Genomic DNA, 20,710 nt, shown 5'->3' with positions numbered 1-20,710 from the left:
ATTATGTTCAAACTGCTTTTTTAGCAATTGATTTTAGCATTGATTTTGTTGATTTTGCTCGTTTACTAGTGTGCTTGGGGTCATTATCTTGTTGAAACACCCATTTCAAGGGCATGTCCTCTTCAGCATAAGGCAACATGACCTCTTCAAGTATTTTGACATATCCAAACTGATCCATGATACCTGGTATGCGATATATAGGCCCAACACCATAGTAGGAGAAACATGCCCATATCATGATGCTTGCACCACCATGCTTCACTGTCTTCACTGTGAACTGTGGCTTGAATTCAGAGTTTGTGGGTCGTCTCACAAACTGTCTGCGGCCCTTGGACCCAAAAAGAACAATTTTACTCTCATCAGTCCACAAAATATTCCTCCATTTCTCTTTAGGCCAGTTGATGTGTTCTTTGGCAAATTGTAACCTCTTCTGCACATGTCTTTTATTTAAGAGGTACTTCACACAGGCGTCTTCTAACTGTCACAGCACTTACAGGTAACTCCAGACTGTCTTTGATCATCCTGGAGCTGATCAGTGGGTGAGCCTTTGCCATTGTAGTTATTCTTCTATCCATTTTGATGGTTGTTTTTCATTTTCTTCCACGCGTCTTTTTTTTTTTTTGTCCATTTTAAAGCATTGGAGATCATTGTAGATGAACAGCCTATGATTTTTTGCACCTGCGTATAAGTTTTCCCCTCTCCAATCAACTTTTTAATCAAACTACGCTGTTCTTCTGAACAATGTCTTGAACGTCCCATTTTCCTCAGGCTTTCAAAGAGAAAAACATGTTCAACAGGTGCTGGCTTCATCCTTACATAGGGGACACCTGATTCACACCTGTTTGTTCCACAAAATTGACGAACTCCCTGACTAAATGCCACACTACTATTATTCTGAACACCCCCTTTTCTACTTTTTTTTACTAATAGCCCAATTTCATAGCCTTAAGAGTGTGCATATCGTGAATGCTTGGTCTTGTTGGATTTGTGAGAATCTACTGAATCTACTGGTACCTTGTTTCCCATGTAACAATAAGAAATATACTCAAAACCTGGATTAATCTTTTTAGTCACATAGCACTACTATTCTTCTGAACACTACTGTATGATGATGTCATCAACAAGCATTATCGCGATTGGTTGGTGGAGTCTATATCTCTACCGTAGGCCAGATTAATATAATTTCTATCATCAACCGCACATACTGTGCACCACTAGTGTCGAGGGACACAGTCACAGTTCAGTTCACATTTGTGTTTAGACATTGTGATTTGCGAAAGCATGTTAAAATATACAACAACAATAAAAAGAGGAAAGCAAATGTGCAAGCCTAGATTCCTTTAGTGAACGATGAAGTATTTTCATTCACATACTGGATAAGTGCGGAACAGTGACGGCACAGTGCGATTTGTGTGATTCACAACTTGCTCTTCACTGCTGCTATCAGTCCTGGGGAACCCCACATTTTCCCACACAGGCAATTTAAAGGAGGCAGATGGGTCAGCTAATTCCTGTAGCAACGAGCTTCACTTTTTTCTTTTTCACTCAACATGGTGTTTGACTCAAGTGCTAAGCTAAAGCTTGCCGTTGCTTATACTGTCTGGGGGGGATCTCGCATCATGTGAACTGTGGTTCCGCTTTATGTTAGTCTGTCATGTCATACTGTGAAGAGTCGTACCGTGTATTCTGCATACAGGTAGGTGTACCGAACAGTCAAGTGTGTACCGTACGGTTCAATACAAATAAATGCATTGTTGATGTCGTATGTATTGTGACACCCCAAGTACACGTGGTCCAGCTGCTTTTGTCTTATTTTGTCTGTGCACCTTTGCAAATGTCACATTCCATCACGTAATTTGAAGGAAACAGTCATGCAAAGCACTTTGGAATCTTCAAAACTAACTAATGTACAACGTGTAGTTATCCACTCATACCTTTAGATATCAAGGTAACATTAGGTAATCCACTGTTAATAGACATCTGTGCTTTAAACTGTGCTGCGAACCGTGTATTTTCTAGCGTAATTGTAGCGCAAAGCTTTTTTTAAAGCTTTGATTTGAAGTGACTCTTACAGGCTGAATTTAAAACAAGAAGCTGACATACTACGTTACAATAACGTTATATTTCAGGGTAACGTTGGGTAATCAACCATGTTGGCAGACATCTGTGCTTTAAACACCTGTTGAAACATTTTCATGGTTCAGCTACATTAGCCTAACAGAGTAATCATAGGCTGAAGGCCAACCTGAACAGCTGAAAGCGGTTATACACCCTTGATTACTACATACATTGATTATTAGTCTCATCTGGTAGATGAAATTAATACTGTGAGTGAGTGGGGCAGAGGGGCACTGTTGAACTGAAACCCAGTTACATACTTAGTCATATTAAATTAAGTCAAATACACTGTACTTTATTGTCCCCAAAGGGAAATTTTTCTTGGGCGTGCTACACGCTGCAGAGCAGAGAAATGATTGATACAACTTTGATAAAAAGATTAAAACTGAAGTATAAACTAGAGTCAAATACGCTACGCTCCAATTGCCAAAGAATAAAGGTGGAATGGAGCTTCCATATTTAAAGATATGCTTCTGCACAGCTCAGCTTCGACCACTAGTTAATTGGTGTGATGAAAATTATATAGCAAGATGGAAATATGTTGAGACATGTATCCCTGGCTACCACATCCGAGCACTCCTGGGAGAAAACACAATTCCTGGATATATCAGAAATTTGATTGAACCAATAACAATATTTACACTAGAAACATAGTACACACTTTAAAATGGATATCAGTATTAATATGTATAGCACTAGAGAGTGAACGTAATCTTGGGTTGTATGACTCAACATTTAAAGAGTGGAAGAAAACAGAATGACTGCATTTTGTACTGCCACAGAGAATGGAGAACTAAGACTTTTTGAAGTCCTTAAAGAAAAGATTTGCACTTAAGAATCAAGACCTGTTTGGAAATCTTAAATTGAGGGGATATTACAATAAAGAGGTGAAGCGGGATACACCAGAAGAAATTAACCCAATGATGGTTAAAGCATGCAATCAAAAACAAATATCTAGGGTCATATCTAGAATCTACCACAGTACAAGTATAATGATGTTAGAAAAAAACAACACTGTACATAAAGCACAAGTGGGAAAAATAATTTAATATATGGTATCTAGGGGAGGTGATGGTCTAGTGGTTAAGGTGTTGGGATTGAGTCCAGAAGATCAATCATGGGTTCAAATCCCCGCCTGACTGGAAAATCACTAAGGGCCCTTGGGCAAGGCCTTTAATCCCCTATTGTTCCCGGTGTGTAGTGAGTGCCTTGTATGGCAGCACCCTGACATCGGGGTGAATGTGAGGCATAATTGTAAAGTGCTTTGAGTGTCTGATGCAGATGGAAAAGCGCTATATAAATGCAGTCATTTACTATTTATCATGTGTGAAACTCAACAGATAACCACAAATTCACTTACATGGAGAGAATTTGACAAGTTTTTTATTATATAAAAACTAAAGTAAAAAACAAAACAAAAACTGAAGTATAAAACCTGCACCAGGACCCCGTGATTAGCAACAACAATTTCCAAGCAACTTCATAGGCCTCTCTGTTTTTATTTTAGGTTATGGTCATGGTACATGCTAAATTATGCCAGCATGGGACAAAATATTAGTTTACTTGTCATCGTCTGTATATATCAGAACCCAAAATTTCATAATTGAATATGCAATGGTATTTACATTCATTTATGGAAGTTTTGAAGACCTACTGACTGATTCCATTCATCCTGTTTGCGCTACTGATCACAAGAAATAAAGTGGTTGCTTGTTTTTTGTTAGAGCTGTCACTGACAGTGTGTACGCTAAAGGCAGGGACCTGCATATACACCATGAAACGTCACCAGCTATTATTATAATTGACGTCTTAATTTTTTGTTGTTGTCCGTGTGTGTGTATGTGTCTGTCTTTCTTTCTCTTGAGAACTGAAATCCAGTTACATGCTTGTTATTATTGGTTAGAATGCAAGTTCTGCTAAAATAATGTGCAAACACGCGACAAGAATGCACCAGAAGCCACCGACCAGGAGCATTTGGAGGGAACCCATGCAAACACAGGGAGAACATGCAAATCGCACACAGAAAGGAGCAGGTCAGAACTGAACCTGGCACTTTCTTGCTGTGAGGAAGTAATGCTAGCAATGCTAGCCATGAAGACAACACGCTGCCCCACCAGCATTAGTATTGTTGTTGTTGTTGGCAGTTTCCTCGCTTGCGAGGATAGTGGGAAGCCCTTTTTAGTTTATTTTCTACAAGCCCTCTGGTGGCTGAAAAGTCCGATGCGGGATGCACAAGACCTGTTACACTTGGGGCAAATGAACACTTGAGTAGGCTGGGCTTGTGCTGCTGCCCGCTCTTTCTGTCTTTCACGCTTCTGGCGTGAGGCCTCACTTCTTTCTGCCTCAAACTTCAGGCTGGCGTATTTGATGCTGGAACCCCAGCTGAGTCTATCTGTAGCTAGATGCTGCCATGATTGATGCTGAATGCCTGCAAGAGAGAGCTGTTTCTTCAGCTGGTCCTTAGTCCTTAGCATTAGTATATGTTGTAAATATTCACAAAATCCAAGAATACATAAAAAAAAACTTCAGTATGCAATTTTTAGGTTCAGAAAAATGTGGTTTGAGTTATTTTAGAGCTCTACAGTGATTGTCTTCTTGACATGCTTTTCCTTTTTAAAAAAGATAGCATTTTGCTTGTATGATGCAGTTCCCATGCTGTCTTCTTTGCAGAATCAATGGATACTCGAGAAGCTGAGTAAGGAATCAGAATGTCTTGGTTCAGAGTTTTCCTGGATCAAGAATCAGATCCTGACGGTTAGGTAGTTCCTGGACTCGGCCGTCAGAAGTGTATCTGTATGTGGTGAAAGTGTTGAAAGTGTCCAGTTTGAAATTTTAGTCATGATCCAGCACATAGTTGCCTGAGTGTTGAGGACCACACTGACTGGACAGGACCAAGGGGACACCCACGCTTCACCTGGTTGTGACAAATAGATGGTAACTTTCGAGATGTGTGCATTGACTGGTTTTCTGCCTGTATGGTAGCCATCTAGGACCCAAGGTAGTTCTGCAGTGTTGTGGATGTGGCAAAGCATAGCACCAGTGCAAGCTCACAGAGTTGATGTAATTCTCAGCGGTCAGTAGCACTCAGACGCTTACATGCTAAGTTTTTCAATACAGATGAAATCCTTAAAAAAGTAACCTGGTGTATTTTGAGGATTAAGGACATCTGTGATGGGAAAGTAACCTGTTTTGAGCTGACGTCCCATCCAGGGTGAGTCGTACACTCTTATCTGCTTTGTTACAGAATGTGGTGATGTGCACCGGGATCAACGGACCTTGAGGCTTATATAAGACTACATCCTCTGTGTGACTGATAACTGCATTTATTTTTCTCTGCTGTTTTGTAAAGGCGGCACAAAGAGCAGGTGGCTTTCTGAGGATCACAGGAATGATGAATTCATATGTCTGCTGATCATATTGACACAGTTGGACAGTATTTGATTGTAGGGAAGGGAATACCTAATCAGTTTTGCCTGTTGTACAGATGCTTTCATTTCCGTTCCTTCCACAGACTTAGTCACTAAAACAGAGGTTGTGTAAGAATCTCTGAGGATTGGTTGGAGTCTGAGGTCACTAAAACAAGATCAAGCAACTGTTGAGTTAGGTTGGGGTCAGACTAAGTCTTTTTTTTTTTTTTTTTTTTTTTTTTGCCAGCTCTGAAACTTGAACCGTTTGTTTCAAAATGAGGATTTAATGTTGATTATCATAAAACCATCTTTTTAAAAAGTGGCATGGAAATGATGTGTTTTATAACATTGCTGGGCAATTTGTGCTGTTCACACCATTGAAGCACTGACAAAAAAAATTCTGATTTAGTTGCGTTAACTGTGTCAACCATGATCTTGCAATAGTGAAGAACTACTGCTGCAATGCAGTGGTTCTCAATCCGGTACTTAAGGATAACCTAACCTCCATATTTTCCATCTCTTCCTTGCCCTGCCACAAGCTGATTAGCTCATTCAGGTGTGTAACCATTGAAGTTCCAACAGACAGATGAATGAGCTAATCAGCTTGTGGCAGGGCAAGGGAGAGATGGAAGATGTGTATGTTAGGTTGTACTTGAGTAGCGGTTTGAGAACAACTGGTGTAAAGGATCATAGTTGATCTGAAGTCTGTACAGACTGCCCCCATGGTTCAACACACATATGAACAATGGGTTAATTAATAGCAAAGTTTACATAATGGTGTGAAATATGGATTCATTCTCACATTGAATTCTTTTTAAATTAATAATTGTGTAAATCTCAATGCAGAAATGCAGTGAAATCAGTGCATATGTGTGTTCACATGAGCAGATGAAAAAGCACTTTGGGACCCAAGCATGGAAAGAATCACTCCAAAATATCAAGAGTCGAGGATGGAGTCTGTGCCGCATCTTCCGTGTGCTGTCCTGGACTCACTGAACTGAGTGTGGGTGGAGCCGAGGTGGTTGCGAGTCTGAGCTCCAAGGGCATAAAAAAGCAAAACCTTTTCTTCAATTTTGTTGAGTGGCGCACAGTTTAGAAAGTGAAGTTATACCGTATTTTCTGGACTATAAGTCGCACCGGAGTATAAGTCGCACCAGCCACTTTATCCATTATAAAGAAAAACAAACCATAAATAAGTCGCACCGGAGTATAAGTCGCACCAGCCACTTTATCCATTATAAAGAAAAATAAACCATAAATAAGGTCCACTGGACTATAAGTCCCATGGACATACAGGTATGTTAACATGAAAAGTTCAGATGATAATATTGTGACGGCTACCGTTTTCGGATGCATATTTCACCAGTCGCAACTTATAATCTGCAGAGTATGATTTTCTTTTTGGTGGCATTTTTTCGGGCCTTCTCCGTTGTCTTGTTATGTTATCAGTAACGTTAAAATTTTTATTTTTCTATGGTAGTCAGAAGTCGCAGGAACAGTCACACAAGCCTCGAGTGCCCTCTCGTGAGCTGCATTTTACCTACGGATATGTTTGTATTTTGCGGACCACATTGCGAGCCGAACCATGCAGCACCTACCTGCGCAGCTCATGACCTCCCAGCGGTGTCGATCCAGCTCCTTCCAAGTGCAGACGCTAATCCTCCGCCGTCGCTCAGTGCTCCCATGCAGCTCTCAGCGTCAACTCTGCTCACACTGATATCCAAGGGTTGAAGCTGTCTTGTTAGCCGTCCCGGAATAAACACCATGTTCGTCTGCTTCAAACGCTTTTCACAATCATCGACGCCAGCTCCTTCCAAGTGTACACGCTAATCCTCCGCCGTCGCTCACCCAGTGCTCCCACGCAGCTCTCAGCGTCAACTTAAACTCTCTGCTCACATTGATATCCAAGGGTTGAAGCTGTTCTGTTCGCCAAGCCGGAATAACAGCAAGCACAGAGTTCGTCAGCTTCACACGCTGTGGGTGAGGTGAGGAATACGCATCCAAAGTTCTGTTCTCTGATTGGTTATCGCGACCAGCGTGAACTATAGGATGGCCGTCATACTACAGTGCCCATGATGCATTGCATTTCCTTTTCCGGTGGCCATTTTAAAACATAGATCGACTCTGTCACGTAAAATTGTTTTGTTACAGTAAATTAATTGAGATCCTACCGGTATATTTTTCATTTATAAGTCGCACCGGAGTATAGGTCGCACCCCCGGCCAAAACATGTAAAAAAGTGCGACTTATAGTCCGGAAAATACGGTAATTGTCTCCTCCTCCACCCTCCTCCTTTTTGCTAATCCAAACATTACCTGATCCACAACTAAAAGCTGTGGTCTGAACCATGACTTAGAATAGAAGAATAAGAGCCTTTATTATTATTGTACATGTTTACATACATACAGCAAAATTTGTCCTCTGCATTTAACCCATCCTGTTTGCAGTTAGACACAATCTGACCATTAGGAGCAGTGGACTGCCACAGTTCGACTCCCGGGGACCAGCTCCAGATGTAGAGACACTGCCTTGGTCAGGGGCAGACAAAGGAGCAGACCCTAAATAAGTATTTATTTATTTGATTGGGGGTGGACACCAGAGTGCCCGGCGGAAACCCATGCAAACACGAGGAGAACATGCAAACTCCACAAAGAAAGGGCGGGAAGCGATCCATTGACCTTCTTGCTGTGAGGCACCAGTACTAATCACTAAGCCACTGTGCTGCCCACCATGGGCTTTTGGGATCCGTTGCACTCATACAAAGAACTTATCTTGTGTTTGGTTTGTGCTTACTCAAAGAAAATGACCATATTGGTTATAAATGCCTGTTTTTCTTTATAAAGCAAATTAAATTTATTTTAATTATTTGGGAAGTGTGTAATGTGGCCCTTATGGATTAAACTGGTAACAGCCTGTGTGATTCATATTTGAAATGGGTGGTATGGGCTGATGGACCCTCAGTGCCCAAAGTAGTGGGCCATTTTCTGCATATGATGGGCTCTTCTCAGACATCAGTGGACCTATGCGAAGCGGAATAAAATAAATAATTCAAGATTTTTATTTATTTATTTATTTATTTTTCTGTTTCAGGTGTTCAAAGCTGCAAATAGTATTATTTCTCCCTCTGTACAAAATACCATGTTACAAATGTTAGTCCTGCATTAAAAATGTTACTTAAGCAAAACTGCAAAAAAGTATTAGCATTAAAAGAAATTCTCAAAGCACTAAAACAATGATTATCATGTAGAATGGGCCATGGTATGGTATATTTAATTTTCGCGTACTCAGTGAGACTGTAATGGGAAAACAATGTTAATAAATTCAAATGGAAATGTAATTTTTTTTTATATATATATGTTTTTTCAGTGACTTATCAGCATAATGAATCCAGCTGGTGCCTGTGTTAGATCCTAGCTCTGTGTTTAAATTTACTGTAAATTATGTTGAGTATCTCAGTAAGTATTATACTGTAATACACAAATATCATGATGTATATCATATCCTGAGGTCCTTCCCAGTAGCTGACCCTAAATTTTAATTTATTTATTTTTTTCTCTTTCAGGTGCATAGGCATTAAATGTACTGCTGGTGTGGTCTGCATGACTGAAATATATTGCCTTCAAATCGCCTAGATCTTCCATATTCTTATTCTTATTATTATTATGCAGTATGTGCAGTATAATTTCCTTCTAAAATTCTAATTTGCAAGCTAGAAATAATGCATGGAATGCTTTTGATTAGAATTGATGTGTGCATGTTGTATGTGTCTTGTGTACTTTTAGTGTATTTGCATAACCTCAAAAAACAAAGAAAAGCACTGATCTGAAGAGATATGTAAGAAATACTTTGATTGGCTTGCGCCAAACATGGATATGAAGATGGGTATGTCTTCCCACCAATTAAATACTTTGTTACAAAATGACTGTCATATAAAACATCCCAGCCTTGAAATTTTACCACTGGTAAGTCATATAAACGCTCATCTTTTGTAATTAGCTTTTTTGGATAATCGTCTCCTGCTACCGGTGGTGGTAAACTCATATTCACATACTGCTCAGCGGTTGAATACAAATATGAATCAGTGTGCCTTTAGATACATTTTTATTTATTCATTTTTTTTAATGTGTCAATGTCACAGGCTGCATTGAAGAATCAGTGCCAACCTTAGACGATGCACTGATTGGCCTCCTTAACATGTATCCTAGTCTGCATTGTGCTTGCTCTTGAAATTGTCTGCTTGACGTACCTGTGCTTTTCAAAGAAATGCTGAAGAACCAGTCATGTGCTTCTACAGACTGTGGTAGGTTGGCAACAGCTGTGTTTTTTTGCACTTAAATCAAAACTGCCAAGAATCTCAGACTGATGTTGTTCTGACTTGGATACAATGGGAAACTTCAGTGGTAGGCTTGAATACAAATCAGTTTTATTTTTCTTAATGCTACCTTATATATGGTTTGCCTTCCTTTCCTATGTTGTTTCTGTGGTTTCTGAGCTTACTGTGCACCTTCCGGCAGGCCGGTTGAGGCAGCTATGAAATATGTATTATTGGGCAGATTATATTGAAGACTTTTGGTGATTGTGTGATTGTTTTAGATTTATGACATTTTTAAAGGTAAGTAAATCACTTTGACCAAAGGGATTTTGGTGCTTTTTTAAACTATGATATCTGTAAAAGGTTGAAGAAAGATCAAGTGTGATGGTAACAGTGTAATTTGGATATAGACTGCTTTAAAAGTGGTGTCAAGCTTACATTATTGTACATATATTATTCCTTTATTTATTTATATTTTAAGTTTTTGTTGTGAAAAGTAGATGCCGTTAGAGAATGCAGTGAGCGTTTGTCCATCTTGACCGGGTTGTTTAATTCTGTCATTTGAAATTGCAAGCAGTCAGGCCTGTTCATGTTGTTGTCAGCTGTGTTTGCACAGGCAGTTAGGAGGAGGAGTCAAATCAAAACAGCTTTGCCTGTTTCCTGTGGTGTCTGGGAATATAGTGGCATTCCTTTATGAAGGCTGCAGTCGAGGTAGGAACATGGCCAAAAGGGACATGCTGCAATGCTATGAATGAGCAGGAAAGGAATTTTGGACAGGCTGTATCTTTTATCCCATGTGGGCGAACACACCTTTTAACAGAATTTTATCATTAAGCATTTATGAGCTGTGAGTGTTTTGATCAATTTCCACTGAAATAACATACCCTACAGGTTTAGGTTTATTGCTTGTAAATATATAATGGAGTCTTTTACTTTGTACTAGAAATTAAACTGACTGGTTTCACTGTTAGTGTTCCCATTTCATTTGTTAATTATCAATAAAATGGGTTGATAACAATAAAGTTATAAACTGTCAATAAAGAGTCCTACTGTCCATCAATTAAAGCTAAGCCTGCATCACTCAGAAGATCTGACTCTATAGGAAATCTGGTCAGAACTGCACTGTTGAGTATGCATCTGAAATAAGGGTGGGCGATATAAATGGTTTAACCGTTTCACTGTATAAATTTGGCCGATGGTAGAGATTTAGACTCCACCGACCCAACGCAATAATGCTGGTTGATGACGTTATCATATGTTCCTCAGTGACTGAATGACTGGAAAAAGCTGCTGTCAGTGCGTTGGTAACAGGCTCCATCTCCCTCTCGATAGATTAAAACATCTCCTTGTAAGAGTGTAAAATTATAAGCTATTTTAACCCTCTGGAGTCACCTGACTGAATTCGGTCATGTAAAAATCACATGACCTAATTAAGCAGTTCTCCCATTAAATTCACCAGACTCAGTCTCCATTTCAGTGCATTATAAAAGGGCATGCTTCAAGCTCCATACGAGTTTTTAAATTCTGTTAATAGGCCTACTTTAACCTAAATTATGATTAATTACTTTATGGTCATATTTGGTACGTGTATTTGCAGAAAGTCGCAGTAAACGCCTTCTGCTTTATCATTGGTAGAACCCACGACATAAGCCAATCATGATCATCAACCCACATGGTGAGGTCTTTGAGGACTTTCTGGACAAAATGCCACCAAAAGCAGACAAACTGACACTGCCTCCTGCTGGACAGAAGCAGAGATGGCAAAATGAGATCATTCCAGTGGCCAAAAATACATGTCTAATGTGCGTTCACACCGGACGCCACGCGGCGCCATAAATTTGCATCCCTCACCTGGTGATGGACGTGCCACCATCGCCCAGTGTGTCGCTCTGCTTGAACCGTGTTCATACCAGACTCCACGCAATGACACAAATTCATCATTTGCTGCAGCAGCTGCGTCTGGATGACAGCCACTTTCAGCGGTACTTCTGCCTGTCCAGGACCCAGTTTGAGGACCTCCTGTCCCGTTCGCGTGCACACGTGAACAAAGAAAAAAAAATAACTGGCTGCTGCTAGGGCAGTCACAATTATTACAATATTCACCAGTCATGATTATTTTTCATATTCGCGATTACCGTGAATTATTTTATCCACAAAGCATAAAACGACTCAGAATCTGACGTCATTGTGCTGCAGCCTCGCTCACTCTGTTTCGCTCTCGTCTTAAGGCAGGACAATAACATGGAGGCTGAGGAGCGATCCGTCCTGCCGTTTGGATAAGACGGCCAGTTAAAACAGCGGCCGTTTTCTTCAAAACCATCTAAAAATCGGAGTTTACTGAAGGAGCTGTCGCGCACCCGCGCGCGTGGAGTCAATAGGCTGCATACTGCGAGGGAGGGGGTGGGGGGAGGGAGATTCCTGAATGGAGGCACAACACGTTACAGCCTGAGAACCATCAACGCATGCAGCAAGCGCGGAGCAGAGAGAGGATTTTAACCCAAGTGAACATGTTAAAAAAACAAAACCAAAACGTGGAGCTGCTTTTACTTCTCTCTGAACTTTCTCTCCAGGTGTGATTCTGCCATTACCGTCCTGTTCACACCATGTGCACATCGTATACTGAATTTATGAGATCATGAGATGAAATAAACGGTCAAATATCTTTAAAAACATATTTAAAAAATGAGAATATATGAATGAACGTGGACAAGCTGTGGTGATGTTCAGATGCACAGATCACAAAAAGCAGGTGAGAACTCTGAACTTTAACAGCTGTTATTTTCCAAAGGTATTTATTTGTTCAATCTTGAGCTTAATATAGTGTTTAAGCACAAAACATGACTGATGTGGAGAAACAATTTCAGAAATGCAACAGAAACAGCCACAAATCAGAAAAAGTTGGGACTGTACGTAAAATGAAGATAAAAATAAAAATGTTGCACTATTCCCAGTTTCTCCACTCACAGAAGCCAAACGTTATTCCAGAGTTGTGTAATTATACTACAATAGCAGAATATAAAGAAGGTGAAAAAAGAAAAAATAGACAATATATTCGTCAATCGCAATTATTTGTATGACAATTAATCGTCTCCAGAAATTCCTAATCGTGACAACCCTAGCTACTGCTGCAGTTCCTCGCTCTCCTCTCCAACTCTGTCATAATTACATTATAAACCAGCCACCATTTGTTTTATCATACATCTGTGTAGTTAATAAAATTATCTTCACGGACGATTCGTTCACACGCGCACATGTGAACAAAAAAAAAAAACCACTGGCTGCTGCTGCAGTTCCTCGCTCTCCCCTCCAACTCTGTCATAATTGTGTTAAATAAAGGACAAAAGGGACATAAGTCCTGCTCACAGGCTGATTGCCAGAGACAGGACATGTCCATATCAAGTATAAACTCCAGACATCTCCACGTCACTACATATCCAGTCCCTGATTGGTCATCACGGCACGACAAGATGAAAAAGTTCAGATTTTTCAACTTGGGGAAGAGGGCGACGCGATGCAATGCGATATCGCACAACAAACGCTACAATCGCTCAAAATAGCTTTATTTGCGTCGCTTGATTCACATCCATCACGTCACATTGCGTGGCTTGAACTTTTGTGGTTCCATAACGCGTCCTTCCATAGGGATTACATGGCAACGTGTCACCGCCGTCGCTCGTGTGGCGTCCAGTGTGAACGCAGCATAACAAGTCAAAATATCAGGTGGTCAAAATTATATCTGTTTTTGTTGTTGTTTTTTATTTATCGCAATACGTATTGTACTGTAATACACAAATGTCATGATGTGTATCATATCTCAAGGACCTTCCCAGTACCTGGCCATAATCTAGTTAGTAATTAATAATTTTGTGTGGTGACAACAAGTCACTGAACTGACTTGTGGTTGTTTCATTTCCTGCACAGCTGTCAGTGAACTGCTATTTTGATCTTTACGGTATCACACATTTTTGAACATATTCTAGCAATACTCTGGTAATAGTGATGTGTATCATGCTTGTTGCCAGAAAGGGAATGTGAGGTGCATCACACCGCATTGCATGTTAGGACGGGCCCCAAAGGAGGAGAGGAAGAAAGTCGAGGCTGAGCCATAGAACTGCAACTGATAGACTCTGCACTGCAGCACAATGCTAATGTTCTCTCTGTGAAGGCACATCCTGCAGAGTCATCATTCACCATCTTGTATTGTCATGGTTCCTACTCTATATGTAAACACTAACTGCAGCAAGATTTAGGCTTATTGAACAAGTTAAAAAAAAAAGTTTGGCCTCTAGTGCCTTCATTATCTGTTTTGTCACAAAAGAGACAGTGTCTTACTATTGTTTTGAAAATAAACAATAAGGGTAAATTCACACACTGCAAAAAAATCCTTCTGTCTTCACTTTCCAGGGATTTCTGAATGTTGTATATGAAAATATGTATATGAAAATATAGATCATAAAATGTAAATTTGATTTACATTGTCCTGGGCTTGCCCATGGGGCTGATCCAGTTTTAAGGGGTTAATGTGTGCTCAACACCACAGCCAGCACCGTGAAACGCTGCCTTCTTGATGGAATCACAGAGTGTGCCAGTGTTTTATGTCATGCTGTGACCTTCCACGTACTTGGATCACTGCTTTATCTTTCGCCCCAAAATTCCTGTTAGTCTTTATGTAAACAGCTCAAAGTGTTCACAGAAATGGTACCATTCCTCTCACTTGGGTGGAACATGTTAGCAGAGGTAGCAGTCACATATTTTGACTCTGTCAGTTCAGGAGGAGCACCTATGCCAACCTGGGTAACTCCAACCATGCTTGGAATAGGATTAAACTGTGACAGTCTTTGCGCCCGACAAAACTCATTGTAATAATCATGGGACTGGTGCTAAACTACATAGACAGAAAAGAGAGGAGAGACCATGGATGTATTGCCACTATCAACACACAAATCGTTTCAATCGTGTCATGACGACTCAGAGTTTATGCAGCCTAAGACCACAGTATGCTGAGGGACACAAAGGGCGATGTGAAAGGGGCGCAAAAAATTAAACAGGTTTAATTTTTGCCAGAAACGTTAAATTTTTTGGTGGATTTTCAGTGTAGAGCACTGGATGCAGAAAGGAAGTAGTTTTCAAGCAAGTTGAGGCAACGTTACAGTACTTAATGTGAGTAGATGCCACACCCACACAACACCACACTATCCAATGCCAATTTATGATTCCTGCTGTGCTCCATTGTTACTAAGCTATAAATCACACAGGATTGTTGTCAAACATTTTATACCGTAATACAATGCAGTAAAACTATACTACGCAAAGAGCACATGTGAACAATTAAAAGAAAAAAAATGCTCATTACAGCCTGGCTGCAGCTCCTCGGCGCTCTTACCTCCTCAAGTTGATTGTGTTAAATAAAGTCCATTAACTCCTGCTCACACACCGATTGCCAGCGAGAGGACATGTACACATCCAGTATAACTCCTCACGGAGGACATCTCCATGTCCACTCAGAGGTATCGCGCGTGCGATCACTGGCTGCAGCTCCGTGATCACAGGAAGAACGATAAACTAGGACACAAATCAGAGTGCACACCTGTAGCACTACACAAGAAGAAAGATAAACAAGAACAAAACACACACCTGCAGCGCGGAACAGGAAAAACAATAAACCAGAAGAGAAATCAGTAATAAAGTCCATTAAATGCTGGAAATAATGTATTCTGACTTTTTCCAATGTATCAACTCCATTTACATGTCCAGACAGTTTAGAGGCAAGTTTCTTCTCCCCCTGCTGCGCGCAACTGATGCAGACATTCATGCATATTAAGGTACACAGCATAAGCAACTCGAAGCAGCCCCGGTGTAAAAGGGGCTTTAGGGGGTGTGTGTGTTTTAGTTAATACAAATTAAAAATTTGTTGGGTTTTTTTTTGGGGGGGGGACCACCACGCCTGCTTGAACCAACAATGTAGGAAGTGGGTGAATTTAAGCAATGTTTCTAGCTCTACCCACTCAGGTTGTATGGAAATCCTTTCTAGCTGTGCTCTGGTCAGTTTTGTAAAGCAGAAGTCTGTCAGTTGTATGGAGAGCATAGCCATCAGCCTGAACTAAACACTTCTGTACTTTGTGTCTGAGTGTGTGATTTGGTCTTATCTAATAAAGCTACTGCATATAGAGTCCTCTGGTCACAGTCCAAGTGCCAAAATGGATTTAGAATATTAAAACAAACACTGCCATGGTGGAACTATTAACTTATAATGCTACTAGCAGGGCCAATTTGTAAATTGCCATATGCTTATTTAATGGTGGTTTGAAGAGCTAATATCCCATCTCATGTTCACACCAGTAAGCATGAGCCGGAATGAGATTTTGACAGTATGACCTTAGGCAAAAATGCCTTTGTACATGGTGCACACCTCTGTGAGGACATTAATTCAGTGTTGACAACTTTACTTGTGTATAGTGTTGTGAGGTGTCTTCTGAATTTGCTCAATATACTGTAAATAAAATGGGTTGAATTGATGTGCACAGTCTCACTCTCCCACTACATGTCCACAGTTTGTGAACCCCTCCGCCCCATCCATCCCTTCCATTGCATATCCAGTTTGGTCACTTTTCTGCACATCCATAGTTTGTAATCTTCAGGTAAACCATTGTTTTGTATTTATTGTTTTTATGTTGATCATTCCATGAATAACGGAGCTAACTGCTGAAGTTTATTAAAATTATTTGAAAGCAAAGCACCGTGGTACAGCAGTTCTGTCATGGTTTTGGGGGAGAAGAATAAAATTGACTCGGTGCATATTGGACATACGTAATCTTCCAGAGGAGTCTTTCACGATTCAAAACCATAATGCATTTTGATAATATAGGCTGACTGTTGCCAATTTTATTTTGAATTGTGACCACAGTGAGTGACAGGGGATGGGAGGGTGGAGAATCACAGATATCTCTTCACAAAATCTCTATTGTTAGTGAGGCTAGAGTGTTTACTTCAGTAATTTAATAGGTCCCTACCTTATTCTTGATAAGGTTCATTTTGGGAACAAAAAAACAAAGGTACCATGAATGCACAACAGCTGTGAGTTGTGCAGCATTTTCCCTCCTCTCCAGAATTACATTTTTTATATTAGGTGGCTTTCCTCCACTGAGCTCTAATCATTTTGGAGAAAATCCATGTAGAATGACATCAGGTTTGTTGTGGGACTGTAAATCTCTGTGGTTTTGGAACCTTACCCATTTTAAGGTGCGGTATACCATGTAACCAGTAATCAGACCATGCCTACACATGAAAGGAAGGTGCCCTGACCAAAATACACATGACTCTATTTATTAAATACAAAAATACAGGCCACAGTACACGGTATTCAAAAACAAGGAGTGGGATATAACTTTATATTTGTAGGTTTAAGATGACAGCACCAGTAGATTTCTAAGGTAGTAAAAGTCCTAGTAATATCCCACTTTCCCAAAAGTAAAATAGCTCTTGTTATTGACCCCTTGTTTTGCGTCATGCCGCAGAGTTGCCAAGCAGTCGTAGCAGCCTTTGGCTGCCCTGTCTGACTCAACAGGCTTCTAGTTAATATGGATCCACCTTGAGCAGCATTTTTTCGACATTCTCCCTGTCAGCAGATATAATGAGACCATAACTATTCGCTCTCTTTTCTTTTTTAAACTTGAACTGGGAGACAGAGAGACTAAAGGCAGATGAGGAACACCTTATCCCTTATGTCAGACTGCTGACTATTTTCCCCCGGTAGGGTTTTTATCTCTTTCATTCTGCAACATCTAATACCCATACATGAATAACTCTCATCTGTGTCCCTTGGACAACAGCTTGGAATTATGGGCTATTCTAAAGGTCAAATTTAAACTTTATTTTTTCCTGCATACTGTAGTCAAGATTCTGTTAATTTTTAACAGTATAAATACAAATAATTCTTTAACGTGTTACCTCAAAGCCATATGGCATTGATTTGCACTGTCACAGCCATTGCTGGCATTTGGTGACCATTAATACTTCGTACTTGCTATTGGCTCTGTGTATATTGGGGAGCACTCTACTTAAATGTGTGTTTATAGTTAAAATGTGTTGGGTTTAAGTGTACAAGATTGTACTTTTCATTTGAGTTTCCCTGGTGACCTAGTCATTGTGTGCATCTTGTTGGAGTGAATGTTGGTTCCAAATAAATGATTGTTTGAACAAAAAAATTATCCCTTTTGGTAAATGTTGTCAGTTAATGCAGTAGACGACATTGTTGAAATTGTGGCATTTAAGTTACCGTCATGATTAAATTTATTTCCAAATTATATTTATTTTGTGATTTTTTTTTTTTTTTTTTTTTTTTTTTTTTTTTTTTTTTTTTTCAGCCTTGGTTTTACCAGGTCAGCGCTGCAGTGCACAAGTGCCACTGAGTGTGGGCTTTTCTAAGCTGTAGTACACCCCATTCAGCAGATGGGTTTCCAGACTTCTCAGAGATTTTAGCATCTGAATGAACAATATAAGGCCCCAGGAGAGATATCTTGTTTTTCAGGATTTCCTTCTGATCAAGGTGTTTGCTCTGGTGTGTCACATTGGAAAACAACTTGGATTTTCATTCCTAAAAGATATAATCCTCAAGAAAGTTACACCCCAGCAAGAATTGCAAGAGGGCTTCACACATTCACAGCCCCGTGAAATGAAAATTTGGTGTTTTGTTAGGGATTTTACCTTCTCTTCTTTCATTCTACCTCCACACCGGAGGTGAGGGGTTTGCTGATTCCTGGGTTTGTGTGGATGCAGGGCAAAATTAATGTTTTTCTCTGTGTCTGTAATTGGTTGTTTGAAGCGTCTGTCTGCATAATTTGATATGTGTGTTCTGTCATTTACGTCTTATCAAACACAAATTAAGTTATTTTATGTTTTTCTGCACAGGGGAAATGCCAGCTCCTGAGCAGAGCCCAGTGATGGAGGATGGGCTTCTGCTGACCACTCGACAAGGTTCTGCCGGCCACAACATGGAAACTGACAACACTGCCAACAACATCCTGGCCTCCGTCAAAGAACAGGTAGGCTGTTTCTTCCTTTCATAAACCCACAAGTTTCTGATGCATTTGTATGGATCCCAGCATGCATCACTATAGAAAATAAAGTAAATTTGTGTGCATAATGTGGTGTTGTGCACTTGAATAAGTAATGTTTGTGCACAAATTACTTGCTGCCTCCTGTCTTGTACAGAGAAGCAAATATCTTTGATGCATGCAGATGGCAACTTGAAGAAGCTGCAGCTTATATCACCAGTGTTTTCACAGTATCTTAATTGAAGCCAAAGCTAATGCAGCAACAAAAAAATCTAAGGTATATTAAAAACAAGAAAAGGACATACAAGAGCAATATATTGAATTTAGGGAGTGCCACAGTTAAAAATAGTGCAAGAACTTTCAAAAGGACTTTATAAATCTTGAATGGGTCTTGTTTATGTGAATACTACCAAGAAATATGGGTAAATGTTATAGACCTTGATTATTAAAAAAAGTACTGTCCCATTGCCTACTTAAAAACTACAACTGTTGAAAAATCAATATAAAAACAATCAGTTCATTACTGCCTAAGTAATGATACTAACAATGCAAAGTGGTGGATGAAGCCTGGGGAGATAGGAAGACTAATGGATTAGTTGAGACACTCGCAGTGCAGTTGAACTCTAATGATAGCTGGCAAGATGCACTTCCAGTGTTGATATTAACATTAGTATGAGTTGCACAGATGATCATGGGAGTAGATTTGTATTGAATGGGTAAACTATGGAACTGATTCACAAATGACATCACAAATTTATCAAAAATGAAAATTATTGAAATAATTTGGTAGTACCTCAACTGTGAGTTGTTATTTTCTGTATGCAGTAGGTGGTGTATCATCCACTTCTGGCTTTCCCATATTGAACATTTCCCAAGAAATTCTGTATACAACCCCTGGCAAAAATTATGTCATTTCAAATGACTAAAGTCATTTCAAATGGCAACTTTCTGGCTTTAAGAAACACTATAAGAAATCAAGAAAAAAAGATTGTGGCAGTCAGTAACGGTTACTTTTTTAGACCAAGCAGAGGAAAAAAATATGGAATCACTCAATTCTGAGGAATAAATTATGGAATCACCCTGTAAATTTTCATCCCCAAAACTAACACCTGCATCAAATCAGATCTGCTCGTTAGTCTGCATCTAAAAAGGAGTGATCACACCTTGGAGAGCTGTTGCACCAAGTGGACTGACATGAATCATGGCTCCAACACGAGAGATGTCAATTGAAACAAAGGAGAGGATTATCAAACTCTTAAAAGAGGGTAAATCATCACGCAATGTTGCAAAAGATGTTGGTTGTTCACAGTCAGCTGTGTCTAAACTCTGGACCAAATACAAACAACATGGGAAGGTTGTTAAAGGCAAACATACTGGTAGACCAAGGAAGACCATGAAAGTCATATTCAGTGATGAATCTCAAATCTGCATTGGGCAAAGTGATGATGCTGGAACTTTTGTTTGGTGCTGTTCCAATGGGATTTATAAAGATGACTGCCTGAAGAGAACATGTAAATTTCCACAGTCATTGATGATATGGGGCTGCATGTCAGGTAAAGGCACTGGGGAGATGGCTGTCATTACATCATCAATAAATGCACAAGTTTACGTTGATATTTTGGACAATTGAAAGGATGTTTGGGGATGATGAAATCATTTTTCAAGATGATAATGCATCTTGCCATAGAGCAAAAACTGTGAAAACATTCCTTGCAAAAAGACACATAGGGTCAATGTCATGGGATAGGGTCAATATCAATGAGCAGATGTGATTTAATGCAGGTGTTAGTTTTGGGGATGAAAATTTACAGGGTGATTCC

At 39.9% G+C, this 20,710-nt stretch overlaps 1 protein-coding gene across 4 annotated transcripts in view; it reads left to right on the top strand.

Annotated features, from left to right (window-relative positions):
* LOC117525137 (plakophilin-4-like) overlaps positions 1-20,710 on the top strand; it is a 237,110-nt gene that overhangs the window by 35,700 nt on the left and 180,700 nt on the right. For 2 of the 4 annotated variants that reach the window (XM_034186983.1, XM_034186987.1), the window contains exons 1-2: positions 9,895-9,925; positions 18,745-18,878. In XM_034186983.1, the coding sequence (XP_034042874.1) occupies positions 9,910-9,925; positions 18,745-18,878 (150 nt within the window). In that variant the 5' untranslated portion in view covers positions 9,895-9,909. Of the gene's footprint in view, positions 1-9,894; positions 9,926-18,744; positions 18,879-20,710 lie in introns of those variants that run through there. The other 2 variants (XM_034186984.1, XM_034186986.1) reach the window with 1 other exon arrangement.

The sequence above is a fragment of the Thalassophryne amazonica genome, chromosome 14 (genome assembly GCF_902500255.1).
Source record: "Thalassophryne amazonica chromosome 14, fThaAma1.1, whole genome shotgun sequence".
Taxonomy (NCBI): Eukaryota; Metazoa; Chordata; class Actinopteri; order Batrachoidiformes; family Batrachoididae; genus Thalassophryne; species Thalassophryne amazonica.
The sequence above is the reverse complement of the archived record's forward strand: the minus strand, read 5'-3'. Positions and strand labels throughout refer to the sequence as shown.